The sequence below is a fragment of the Xenopus laevis genome, chromosome 3L, assembly GCF_017654675.1.
Source record: "Xenopus laevis strain J_2021 chromosome 3L, Xenopus_laevis_v10.1, whole genome shotgun sequence".
Taxonomy (NCBI): domain Eukaryota; kingdom Metazoa; phylum Chordata; class Amphibia; order Anura; family Pipidae; genus Xenopus; species Xenopus laevis.
Genome location: NC_054375.1, coordinates 104806116 through 104820805, shown reverse-complemented (window position 1 = coordinate 104820805; position 14690 = coordinate 104806116). Strand labels below are relative to the sequence as shown.

The following is a 14690-nucleotide window of genomic DNA, read 5'->3' as shown; positions in this document are numbered from 1 at the left end:
AAATGTCCTTTAAATAGTTTTTATAATAACTGCGCTTCAATATGGCTGACCAGAGAACCAAAACATTGCTTTTTTAACCTGAACTAGTTTCTAATTATATTAGTCTTTGCATAGTAATCTCATCTCAGTGATGCTGATCAATATCTGTGCAGAAGTTGGTGTTGCACATACATGTTAAATCTATAACTATTTTTGGACCCTGTGCTATCGCATTGTTTTTTTAGTGTGCAGTCCTAAAATTGTATTTTGTAATCTACTTAATTAGCCAATAAAATGTACAGTTCCTCTTTTGATCAATTCATGTTCATTGTATGCTGAATGAGTGGGCTGGGGATCAAATTGTAAATGCTTCTATGCAATATCCTTTATTAACATTATATGCTGGTATTGAGCCACATAATAAGTGATGGTGAGAAGTGTTTGATGTATGTATATTAGCACCCCAAATAGCTACAGAAGCACCAATATATTAGCTAGAAGTCATTAATTAAATTTGCTTTGCTAAGGGGGTTAATTATCAAAGTCCGAATTTAACTCAATATTTTTTGTTACAAACTCCGATCAAATCTGCTCGTTTTTTTACGCTTATTTACTATTACATTTTCCTGGAAATTTGCTTTTCCGGGAAAAATCTGATTTTCACGATTTTTTCATCTGATTTTCACAAATTTCAAGATTTTTCGGAATTTTCAACCGAAAACACTGAACACTTTGGGTTATTGCACAAAACCCAGAGCACATCAAAAAATCATTGGGACTTCTCCCATTTACTTATATGCAACCTCGACAGGTCTGAGATGCTGGATTTTCCGATTCAGACTTTTCCATCCTCAGGGTTTAATGAATTCCGAAAAATTTGTGATTTTTTTAAAAGTCTGATTTTATATAAAAAAATCACATATTTTTCATGATTTTTGCATTCGGAGTTTAGTAAATAACCCCCTAAAAGTCATTCAATATATAGATGGGACAGGCCTTCAGTATCTCACACAGTTCAACATGTTGCAGATCAACATCATTAACTACAACAGAAAAAAAGACTATACCATGTTGCCCTATGCTGGTGTAATGCACTATTAAACACTACTTTATCTCTCTATATTTTTGGTTTAAACCAAATTGTTTTGCAACAATAAGCCATGGAAAAATAAAATTAGATTAAAGTTTCACTGTCAGCTTTACCCTCTATTACCCTGTTTCTAAATGTGCTCCCAGATTGACCGGAGAGGCCAATCATTTTAATTTAGCTGACTGTGTATTGGGTTTTTCAGAAGCTAATTAATATAATCCAAAATCCAGAAAGAAGATAAGAAAGAAAAAATGGCACCAAAACTAGCATACTTCTGCTAAATTGCAATAAAAAAGTCATTTTCCTGTTTTTATGAACTGATTGATGTGGTATCAAATCCTTGACCTTTCCCCCAACAGCTACTTGATATGTCTTATTTTGCAAAAACATATCTTCATCGCCTTTTACACAACTCCTCACTCCGTTGGATAAACTGTGTCCTTAGAAACCCTCAGTCTTTATTGCACCTTAGGGGGCATGTCTTGTCTTGTGATTGTCCTTAAATGTCCAAACCTCACTAAAATAAATTAAGGCATGCATGAAAAGTAAAGTCTTGCCTAGTCTATAAGGCAAATAAATGGTAAACAAATCTGTATGTTTGCTAATTAAAGGAACAGTTCTGTGTGAAAATAAAAACCGTGTAAATAGATAGGCTGTGCCAAATTGTAATGTATAAAGGCTGGAGTGACTGGATGTCTAATATACTGTAATAGCCAGAACACTACTTCCTGCTTTGCAGCTCTATAACTTTGAGTTAGTCAGTGACTTAAAGGAAAACTATACCCCCAAAATGAACACTTAAGCAGTAGATAGTTCATATCATATTAAGTGGCATATTAAAGAATCTTACCAAACTGGAATATATATTTAAGTAAATATTGCCCTTTTACATCTCTTGCCTTGAGCCACCATTTCGTGATGGTCTCTGTGCTGCCTCAGAGATCACCTGACCAGAAATACTTCAACAGGAAGAAGTGTGGAAGCAAAAGACACAACTCTGTCTGTTCATTGGCTCATGTGACCTAACATGTATGGTTTGTTGGTATGTTTATGAGTACAGTGAATCCTACGATCCCAGGGGGTGGCCCTTATTTTTTAAAATGGCAATTTTCTATTTAGGATTACCCAATGGCACATACTACTAGAAAAGTATATTATTATGAAAATGGTTTATTTACATGAAGCAGGATTTTATATATGAGCTGTTTTATGCAATATCTTTTTATAGAGACCTACATTGTTTGGGGGGTATAGTTTTCCTTTAAAGGGGAGCCACATGGTACATATCAGTTCAGTGAGTTTGCAATTGATCCTCAGCTTTCAGCTCAGATTCAAAAGCAACAGATATGACCCATGTGACCCCCTCAAGTCTCTGATTGGTTACCGCCTGGTAACCAGGGTAACCAGTCAATGTAAACCAAGAGAGCTGAAAAGCAGGAAGTAGTGTTCTGGCTATTATGTTACACATCCAGTCACTCCAGTCTTTACACATTATATTTTTGCCTAACTAACTATATTAGAAACATTTTTTATTTTGCACAGCCTATCTATTTACCCAGTTTTTATACTGAACAATTCCTTTAAGGCAAGTGTTTCACATGCGACTGTCTCCCAGTGTAACCAGTAAAATCACCAATTGTACATTAACCCACACCCAGCCACTTATGGTTTTGTGAAAACCGTCATCTTAATTTTAAAATGTCTGAAACCAAAGTAAACAATTCGCCTATATGCCTCAAATTATGTATCTTCATTAATTGCTTCAAAGATAAGGAGAGTCTCATTTGTTAGGCGCCCCAATAAATATAATCGTTTACCTTCCACCCACCCAGGGAACACTTGGCTGACCAAGGTGCAGCAAAAATAAATAATAATAAATAATTAATCTTTGAATATTTTAGGGTGTTCTAAAACGTTATTTCTATTTATTCCACTACCTGTGGTACATGGTAAGCATACAGAAGTGTATATTGAGCCTCCAGGCACTGCACTTTGTGTATCTTATGGCCCTGAAGATAAGCTATGGTTCCAGAACCCAAAATTTTAATTTTTATTGAATGTGGAGCTGTAGCTTGACAAGTTATGTATCTATAACCAGGGCTTAGAATAGGTCAAATTAACAATATTTTGGGCCCTAAATTGAATTTGCCATAGGGCCTAGTAACATCTAGTTATGCCACTGTCTATAACTGGATAATAAAAAAAAACTTTTATCTATTTCTTTTGTGTTTTATCAAGCTAGCTTCCAGTATCCTGTGTTTGGTAGGACAGTTGTTATTATATTTTTAGAAGAAGCTCATGTAATATGTATGTATCTGGGAAATATTTTAATTAAAACCAGTTAATATTTTATTCATAATGACCACTTTACATAGAACACAGTAATGTACACCTTTGATTTTAACTTTGCAATAATCATAAATAAAAGAATAGTCTGTATTTGCATGTATTCTGTTTGTAAATTAAATATTCTTGCTTTTCTTATATTCTGCAGGGCTCGTTTGGAGAGGAACAGCTTGAAACATGCTCATTATTTGATTGTCTCTATGAGAGTGTACAAATAAAACAGGTAAATCCTTTGAACCCCTGTGGCTATGTTTACCTCCAGTGAAACATCTGAACTACAATGAGAGACATGGAATGAAAATGGTTGGAAATGTTTGCAATGGAATAAAGGCCATTTGCATTACATGAATATTGCACATTTGAGCTTCAGGTTTCCACATCACTATGCTGCAAACCCATTTCACACATAAAGCCCAACTGCTGACTATATCAAGTTTTTTCTTTCTTAAACTGTGTGGATTAACTCATTGACTGCTGAGAGCAGCCAGTCTATTACTCTAAAAACAGACTTCAGATTTCACCTTTTAGTTGGCCTCCATGCTCCATATACATACAGTATACTGTATAAAAGCAGCACTGGCACTGATATCACATTCATTTTGATTGATCACTAACCGGAATAATTATTAAACAGGTGATTTAATATACATTAAGTTAGCCACTGAATAGTAGATTTTAGCAGTAGTAGGGGTTCTTTGGTCTTTTCTGTAGAAACGTCAGCTCAGGGCCTACTCTCCTGTGACTGTCAATTTCACGGAAATCAATGTATTTTCAGAACTACAAGCAGACCAAAAATACAGAGCAACTTTCCTCTTCCATCCCTACCCATCCTATTACTTGAGAGCAAGTTAAGCATGTAAGTTACAGGGCACTGGTGGGTGCAGGCTACACTCTGTACCACCTCTATGTAAAAAAATATAGGACAGGGTGAACAGTGCAAAATTTGCAGGTAAATATTAGTTAGTACCAGCTGGTGGGAAGAAACTGGGAGATGGCCCATGAGTTCTGCCTTGGCACCCAGGAGAGGATGTTTAAGACTTAATGAATCACTAGAACCAGCTATTTTGGATGTAAAAAAAACTAGTGATTGGCTGCAGCAAATGTTACTCCATGTAAACTAACCATTTGGGAACATGTCTGACTTGGATACCCATAGATGTCAAAAGTGATTTAAACTAATAAATATATATAAATATATATATGAATGGTGATTTCCACAAGATGTTACAGCTGACTGAGGAGTAGACAGATATTTATCCCACTTTATTGTGTGGGGAACATTTTTGGTGTTCACTATTCATATTTAGACCAAAATAAACTCAATTCAGTTCAGTAATAATATGTGAAAATAATTTGTTAGAAGTAGGAGATCTTAATCAATGACATCAGACATCAAGTTTTTTTTTACAAGATGGTTTTGCAAACAATGTTCTAGAATAATATTTGATTTCAAGATGTTGGTATATTTATGATGCATCAAACTTAGATTGATTGAAAGCTTCATATTCCTAGATTCGATCTACAGAGACAATATGTAAATCAATGGGAATTTAATATTTTAGTTTTTATCAGATTTTTTTCAGATTTATAGAAAATGTCACTCTTTGCTTTGTGACTCCTCAAATGAGTGGAGAATGTTGGAAATGCAATTAATTATACTGTAAAATCACAACACACATCTTTAACCTTTTCCTATATAATTTCTTCAATTGACCTCAATCATTCTCGAGATTTTTTCAAACCACGAGAGTGAGAAAATGATGCACATCACTCCATTTTTGAATAAATGTTCTTTGTGTTTCACAAGTGCATGTCTAACCTTTTAGGGTTTATATCTCTGAATAATGACTTGTCATTCAAACAAATAATTTTATTTGTGACCATTTTATGAGTATAAAGACACATTTTCTCATAAAGGAGATATACCATTTTTTTTTACGGTTATTACTTATTATTTTTCAAAAAGGTTAAATTTTTTCATATTATTCAGTCTAATAATATGGTGACATTTGAGTAAATTAGTGCAAACTACCCTTTACCCATACTCCTTTACCAGTTTCAATGTTATTTTTCAACTTGAGTGATTTTATAACAGTATTCCCCAAAAAAACAAATGTCCTGCATGTTAAATTTTATTTTTATTTTTTTAACTTAACAAAATACTGTCCTGTGAAACAGAGTTTCTTCACCCTAAAATAGGCGAAAGATCATCGTTCTGAAGCAAGTTAAGAATTTTAAAAAAAATACAGAATGCATTATGTGAACTTTTTTCCCCTAATCATTGTGTCTCGGTTTGGCAATGTCACAACAGAATCAGAGGAAACCATTGGTCAGTCAGCCTCCAATCACATGACTAAAGGCTAGCTTTTAAAAAGGCTTGACACTATTTGTCTTTCTCAGAACTGAAGCTTTCTACTTGGAAAATCAGGTATCTCCAGTTAGAGGGGTAGAATCAAATGACTGCCGTGTAGGTGTATGATGAAGCAAATGTACAAGGCAGACAGCAGTTTCCAAAATCAGGGTTAAGGTTATTTATTTAATGGTTAATTTTTAACATGGCAGTGCTCTGACTGATGTACATCTCTCTTTCTTTACGTAGATGCCTGACCTCTGTTCTCAGCCTCGTCATTATGGGAAGAATACAGCTTTTGCCATTTTTATTGATTCTGCTTCTTACTGAGCAGACATTGACTCAAAAAGGGAAACAGAAATGTAAGTAAAGTTCTACTTTTGTTCCATCTAAGGTGTTTCCCTACAATGTACAGAATTCCTAGTAGGATGGGCAACCTAGCTGTGACTCCAAGCCCACGACCTGTATTTAAGGTGAACGTTTTTCATGACCTTTTATCTTCTGATGTATTGCATAAAGTTGATTTTATTTCCAAGTATTGTGGACTTTTCTCAATGTACCAAGATTTCTAGGAATTGAATGCACATTTGCTGCATTTGTAATCAATGACAGTCCTATGTTACACTTTATTGTTATAGGTTTTCTTTATGGAGTATTTTTGTGATTCTGGACTATATGTCATTTCTAAAAAGATAGATAATTCCTAATTAGCAATAGCTTAACATGTGCAGTCCATTATTAAATGGTGCTTAAAGATAATATAATAAATGCACTCATGCTATTTGAGTTATATTATTATTAGGAATGCACCGAATCCACTATTTTGGATTCGGTCAAACCCCAAATTCTTCATGAAAGATTTAGCTGAATGCTGAACTGAATTTGCATATGCAAATGAGGGACGGGAAGGGAAAGAGTGTAAAAAACTGTTTTATTCCTTGTTTTGTGACAAAAAGTTAAGGGATTTCAATTCCTGCCCCTAATTTGCATATGCAAATTAGGATTTGGATTGAGTTTGGCCAGGCACAATGATTCAGCCCAATCCTGCTTAAAAAGACAGAATCCTGGCCGAATCCCGAACTGAATCCTGGATTTGGTGCATCCATAATTATTGTCTGACTGATATATACAGATATTGGTAATAATTATGCAGAATTTTAGATTATGTGCATTTAGGGCATACTAGAAACAATACACATATATAATGATGCTGGCTGAGTATATGTAAGGCCATGATGAAAAAAGACATGCGTTATGTACAATAAAGGATATTTATTTGAAAAATATAGGTTGTGGAGCTGCACTGGTTCCATTACAGCCCTATAATGTGTCTTGTTATTTACTATACTAAATAAAAGCAACTTGGGAATAGCCCAACAACAAAAAAAAGTCAAAAGCTAACCTCCTCCGTTTTTCTATGATCATTACAAATTAAATTTATGGTGAACATAGGCTTGATGGTACCAGGTTGTTTGACCTGCAGTTCACTACTGTTTGCTGTTGTATTACGTTTCCTGACTTCCTCCTGGGGGAAACTAGAACTTGCAGTAAAACAATTTGCAGTTCTCCGTGCCTGAATATTTTTTTCAGGATCTAGAAAATAGCTTGTTATATCTAATAAAAAATAAAATTATGCTTGCATTGTAAAATGATGTACTTGAGCATCTTTACAAAAGTGCCTATAGTTTTCTTTCTACAAGGTGCTGTGTGTGTTACAGCTATAACTTTATTTTTTTTATTCTATGTGCATTTATGTATTTTTATATAGAAAAATACACCCCCAAACAAAATCCTAGTTCCTACTGTAACCAAAAAAAATTATATGATACAAAAAATATTATATGATCAAAAATTAAAATATATACATATATTTCTACTGTAAGCAATATGTTATACTTATTGTGTGTAATCTTTAGCTCAGACCATACACTTTCTCTGTATTCCAATAGCAAATGAGCACAAGGACAACGGTGTTTGCAATTGGTATTTGTACATTAATGGCATCAGAAAGTGTCTTATATGTACTACCCAAAAAAAATATATTTGTGATGATTTACTTCATGTATCTGTTCTTAGCAGATGCTGTTTAATCAATGCACCAAAAGCCTGCTATGGCACATTAATTTGTAGAATATCTCAGTTACACTGCTGGACACAATAGGCATCTAACATTCAGTACAATGCTTGAGACTAAAGAGAATAATGGGCAGGTATAAAAAGTAAAAAGCAAAGTTAAAATAAAATCCCCTTGCTTTCAGATGTTCTTCCCATTGCCCTTTCTATAATTGTCTTGTTGTGTCTGTTTGGTTCCCAATGGCTACGTGATTTGAAAAGTACTTTTTGATCTTGTTATTACATGTTATGCTGCTTAAAAAAAAACCTATTTCATAAGAGACCACTGCAGATCGATATTTGAGAAGCCTGATTTGAAAACAATGAAAGATCCTTTGGAAAATAAAATACTCTGGAGAGCATTGTGTAGAAAGCATTGTTGAAATCTACTTTGAGTGACTTTAGCATATCAGAGAACACTGCCTTAGTGAACAGTAAGATGGCTCACAATACAAAAATCAATAGTGCTGTTTCATATGTGTAAACATGCTGTGAATGGAGAGGAGAGATTGTAAGACATTTGGCTGGCCTTTTCCTATCCACTTTATAAACTGTAGTACTATCTTTGCTTTGTATACTAGTTAATGCTGAATTTAATTGACTCTCAGGGGCAGATTTACTACGGGTCGAATATCGAGGGTTAATTAACCCTCGATATTCGACTAGGAACTAAAATCGTTCGACTTCGAATATCGAAGTCGAACGATTTAGCGCTAATCCTACGATCGAACGATCGAAGGATTATTCGTTCGATCGAACGATTAAATCCTTCGAATCGAACAATTCGAAGGATTTTAATACAATGATCGAAGGAATATCCTTCGATCAAAAAAACGCAGGCAAGCCTATGGGGACCTTCCCCATAGGCTAACATTGACTTCGGTAGCTTTTAGCTGCCGAAGTAGGGGGTCGAAGTTTTTCTTAAAGAGACAGTACTTCGATTATCGAATGGTCGAATAGTCGAACGATTTTTAGTTCGAATCGTTCGATTCGAAGTCGAAGTAGTAGTCGAAGGTCGAAGTAGCCCATTCGATGGTCGAAGTAGCCAAAAAAACACTTCGAAATTCAAAGTTTTTTTAATTCGAATCCTTCACTCGAGCTTTGTAAATGTGCCCCTCAGTATTCGTACCTCTGATAAAGAAGAACCCCAGCTCGTTGCTTAATGAGAATTGTTACTGATTCTTCCAAGAAATGTTTTTTTGATAATTAATTTCTTTTGACTCTTGTACCTTTGACTGCTACACGGCATACATTAATCACTGGTACAAATTATTATGATTATAATGTTTACTTGTACCAAACTATAATATACTGAAGAATATATAATCTACAGATATATATATATATATAGCTTGATATCAAGCTTGATAAAAGGCTGCATTGCCTCAAACGTTGCTGTGATGCCCTAAAGCAATAATAAAGGCTTTTAAAATAAGAAGAATACTCTGCGGTGCTGTTCTAAAGAGTTCCTACTCGCAGGGGCACATTTACTATTGGTCGAATATCGAGGGTTAATTAACCCTCGATATTCGACCGTCGAAGTAAAATCCTTCAACTTCGAATATCGAAGTCGAAGGATTTACCGCAATTTGTTCATTCGAACGATCGTAGGAAAAATCGTTTGATCAACGATTAAATCCTTCGAATCAATTTAATCCATAGATCGAACGATTTTCCTTCGATCCCAAATTGCCTAGAAAGCCTATGGGGACCTTCCAATTTTTAGTTAGAATCGTTCGTTTCGAAGTCGTAGTCAATTCGATGGTCGAAGTAGCCAAAAATTCGAAGTTTTTTTCCTTCTAATCCTTCACTCGAGCTAGTAAATGTGCCACGTAATGTCAATGAAAAGTGGCCACTGAAGAACATGCACTACCTCTACAAAGAAGTGATAACCATTGTGCTGACTGCTTGTTTGTTATACTTATGTTTCTACATGTGCATATCACCAACCTACATAAACTAGTTCCACTAGACGCTATGTGAAAATTGTTAGAGAGGCTGGTTGGATTTGATTGATGCCTGTTTTTTCCAAGCTCAAAAACTCTATTATTGTATTAGTCTATGTATTATATGGTAATGATTGTTCTAAAAAGAAACATAGGGGGACATATAAAATGTTAGGGGCCGATTCACTAACTTCGAGTGAAGGATTCGAAGGTAAAAAACTTTGAATTTCGAAGTTTTTTTTGGGCTACTTCGACCATCGAATGGGCTACTTCGACCTTCGACTACGACTTCGAATCGAAGGATTCGTAGCAAAAATCGTTCGACTATTCGACCATTCCATAGTCGAAGTACTGTCTCTTTAAAAAAAACTTTGACCCCCTAGTTCGCCATCTAAAAGCTACCGAACTCAATGTTAGCCTATGGGGAAGGTCCCATAGGCTTGCCTAACTTTTTTTGATCGAAGGATATTCCTTCGATCGTTGGATTAAAATCCTTCGAATCGTTCGATTCGAAGGATTTTATCGTTCGATCGAAGGAATTATCGAACTATCTGCACTAAATCGTTCGACTTCGATATTCGAAGTCGAAGGATTTTAATTCCTAGTCGAATATCGAGGGTTAATTAACCCTCGATATTCAACCCTTAGTGAATCGGCCCCTTATAGTCTTTAAAATACAATGGTGCAAAAACAGTAGCAAATGTCTAGAATGTTGGTTTTAGACTTTCATAGTCTATTTCTTTTTCGTATCCTTTTTGTAGCTATCAAGAGACAATGTAATAAAACAACATTTTCGCAGATATAATATCCCATAGCAACCAATTAACAGGAAGCATTTACTGGTTACCTGTCTGACACTTTGCAGGGCATTTGTTTTTTAGATGGGGTCAGTGACCCCCATTTGAAAGCTAGACAAAGTCAGAAAAAGAAGGCAAATAATTCAAAAATTATACATAATAAAACATGAAGACCTATTGAAAAGTTGCTTAGAATTAGCCATTCTATAATATACTAAAAATTACTTCAAAGGTGAACCACCCCTTTAAGCTAATATATTAATATCTTCTGCAAGTAATATTTACATGGTGTATGTCACTGATGTATGTGGAGGACTATTTATCAAAGGAAAATTTGATAATGGAAAAATGATGCTGAACGATGCACTAAAAAATACGAATACCTTGAAAATTCTGAATTGATTTAAAGCGGTCCAATAGGATCAGCGCAGCTCCCACTGACTTCTATAGTACCTCAACAACTTTTACCTGACAAAGTGGTTTCATGGTTTTGGTGGTTTTTACACTTAATACATATCAAATTGTTAGAGCTTTTTTAAAAAAAAATGAAAACCACACATTTTTAGAGATTCATGGAAAAAAAATCTAAAATCGTTAGTTAGGTAATGGACAACTTAATGTTAATGTTTCAGTACTAACCGCCTATTTCAATAACTCAGATGGTGCACACTAATAGCCATTACTGTATAAATCCTATTTCCAAAAAAAGTTTTAGTAAATATCCATAATATTTTGGGTACATGTAGTAATGACGGCATGAGTTACATACAGGGAAAATTGTTTGGTTGAAGAGCACAGCAATATCCCATTTATATCTCTAGAAGTATAAGAAACAAATATTAAACATATTTGCAAAAAAAAAGATTCAGTAACTATTCACAATATTTTGGGTACAGGTATGGGACCTGTTATCCAGAATTCTTGGGACCTGGGGATTTCCAAATAACAAATCTTTGCATAATTTGGATCTCCATACTTTATCTACTAGAAAATCATTTAAACATTAAATAAACCCAAGGGTTTGCCTCCAATAAGGATTAATTATATCTTAGTTTGGATGAAGTACAGGCTACTGTTTTTTTATTGCAAAGAAAAAGGAAATTTTAAAAAAAGTTTTCCGATAAAGGATCCCATACATTTCATTCTCTTATTATTACAGAAAATAAGGAAATAATTTTTTAATTATTGAATTATTTGATTAAAATGAAATATATGGGAGATGGCCTTCCTGTAATTCAGAGCTTTCTGGATAACGAGTTTCCGGATAACGGGTCCCATATCTGTACATGTTTCTAGCTATAATTGCTCCAATTTAAATTGTTTTTTTTTGGAGTAGTTTTTAGTTGATATGGGGGATCTACATTAACATGAATCTATTATAGTACCTGCTCATGAATTTAAACCCGGTAAACAGTAAACATATACTTCTCATTAGTAATGTTCCACAAAACTGTACATTTCTTCAAGTGCAAAATAATGAACGCTATCAGCCTATCTCAGGACTGAGTGTTTTATTATGCAGCTTGCAGTCTAGACTTTTGATGCAGTTTCCTGCATTTTATTGCCGCCTCTCAGATAATTATAAGGCTTAGGGAAATGCCTAGAGCATGCATTGTTTGTTGGGGAATTATATGTAAAAGTACTGAAGCATTTAATTGGATATTATATATCCACAATAAGTATGTTTTTGCCTTAAAGACATGTTACAGTGGTGGATTCAAAAGAATAAAATCCTGTCAAATTAAGTGTGGAGTCAATCAAAATTTAGATTACTTGTAAGGTTGTTAAATGAAATTGGATTTTTGTAAGGTTTATTTCAGGAAGCTACACTTTGCTTATAAAAGCAATTATAATAAACAGGGAGACCAATAAAGCAATCCTTGACACCTACACAATTTGAGTTAACATGTGCCTGTTGTTATATACTGGAGCAGCTGAAGCATTTTGCAGCCCACTGAACTTGCTTATCCAAAAAAAGACTTGGCAGTATGTAGACATTGTGTATTTAAAGAAGAACTTAAAGGAATTCTGTCATGGGAAAACATGTTTATTTTTATCAAAATGCAACAGTTAATAGTGCTGCTCCAGCAGAATTCTGCAAAGCAATCCACTTTTCAAAAGAGTAAAGAGATTTTTTAATATTTAATTTAGAAATCTGTCATGGGGCTAGACATGTTGCCAGATTCCCAGGTGCCCCCCATCATGTGACTTGTGCTCTGATAAACTTCAGTCACTCTTTATTGCTGTACTGCAAGTTGGAGTGACATCACCCCTCCCTTTCCCCCCAGCAGCCCACCAGCAGAACAATGGGAATGTAACAAGATAACTGTCAGGAGTCAAGGCGAGTCCGAAGGTAAGAGCCTCCCCCACGCTTCCCACTGAGCTGCGCCCTGAGGGTTGAGACAGGACGTTCCCAGATAAGGAATAGCAGGAGTGCTAGATGAGCCCACAGAAATAACAGTTCGTAATAAGGGCTAGCACTTATCTGCAGGAGACGAAGCGAAGTCTGGAACAGGCCGGGTCATACACAGGAAGGATCAATAAGCAGGTACCAGTTGAGGGAAATCCAGAAGAGTAGTCAGAAAAGCCAAGGTCGAAGTCAGACGAGCAATACAGGAATCCAGGGATAATCAGAAGAGTAGTCAGTAACAAGCCGTGGTCGAAATCAGAATAACATCAGTAATAAATGCTCAGTGTCAGTAAGACGATCACCTCGCACTGGGCCTAGGTCGGAGTGACCTTTTAACCCCAGGACGCATGTTGGCGTCAGAACGCGCGCCTGCGTCAGAACGCGCGCGCGCACGTGAATGCGCGCCCGCGTCAGAGCGCGCGCCCGCGTCAGAACGCGCGCGCGCACGTAAATGCGCGCCCGCGTCCAAACACACGCACGCATCAGGACACGCGCTCGAACCTGCAACAAGCGCCGGAGTGGAAGCACAGGCCTGGGGAGATGTCGGCTCAGCTTGAGCCAGATCTTCTGGATCCCGACATTGCCCCCCCTCAAAATGCAACCTCCGGGTGCATGTGGAAGCCGGTCTGTCAGGATGAGATCTATGAAATAACTCAATAAGTTGAGGAGCATGTAAATTACTCATGGGTTCCCATGAATTCTCTTCTGGAGGAAAACCTTTCCACTGGATTAAATATTGAAGCCGACCTCGCCGGTACCTAGAATCCAAGACGGCCTCCACTTCAAATTCCTCAACACCTTCAATGGTTACTGGAGCTGGGGGACTGTGGTCTCTTCCCGAAAAGGTGTTCTTCACCACAGGTTTCAATAAGGCTACATGAAAAACAGGGTGGATTTTGTAAGTAGCAGGTAATTTAAGTTTGAAAGTTACCTCGTTCACCCGTCGAATAATGGGAAAGGGACCCAAAAATCGTTGACCCAGCTTCTTAGATGGACACGGAAGTTTGATGTGCCGGGTAGACAGCCAAACCAGGTCTCCGACTCGAAACTCAGAACCCTTCCTTCTCTTACGATCAGCAAAATCCTTGAAGTTGTTCTGTGCTTGGGCCATTGCTTGTTGGATTCTTAGGGTATTGTCCAGAAGAAAAGAAAGTCTTTCTTGAACCGCGGGCACCTCTATACCTTTAGGAAGATTAGGAAGCACGTGCGGATGGAAACCATAGTTAGCGAAAAAAGGAGTTTGCTTGATGGAGGAATGAAGGGCATTATTGTAGGAGAACTCGGCCAATGGTAACAGCTCACTCCAATTGTCCTGGAGGAAGGATGAAAAACAACGTAGATATTGTTCCAACGTTTGGTTAGTCCTTTCCGTCTGCCCATTGGATTGTGGATGAAAAGCCGTGGAAAGAGCCAGCTTGATCTTTAAAGCTTTGCACAATGCCCTCCAGAATTTAGATGTAAACTGTACTCCCCGATCCGACACAATCTCATCTGGAACTCCATGGAGTCTGACGACTTCCTTAATAAACACCTCAGCTGTAGAAGGTGCAGAAGGTACTCCGGAGAGGGGAACAAAATGTGCCATCTTGGAGAGTCGATCCACAATTACAAAAATTGTATTGTATCCTTGCGAGGGAGGAAGCTCTACAATAAAATCAAC

The 14690-nt window shown here is 36.4% G+C and overlaps 1 protein-coding gene across 2 annotated transcripts in view; it reads left to right on the top strand.

Moving 5' to 3' along the window:
• Window positions 1–3576: 3576 nt before the first annotated feature.
• Window positions 3577–14690, top strand: part of lipc.L (lipase, hepatic type L homeolog) — a 74348-nt gene continuing 63234 nt past the window's right edge. The window contains exons 1-2 of one of the 2 annotated variants that reach the window (XM_041586761.1): window positions 3577–3638; window positions 6015–6127. In XM_041586761.1, the coding sequence (XP_041442695.1) occupies window positions 6046–6127 (82 nt within the window). In that variant the 5' untranslated portion in view covers window positions 3577–3638; window positions 6015–6045. Of the gene's footprint in view, window positions 3639–5816; window positions 5844–6014; window positions 6128–14690 lie in introns of those variants that run through there. The other variant, XM_041586760.1, reaches the window with a different exon arrangement.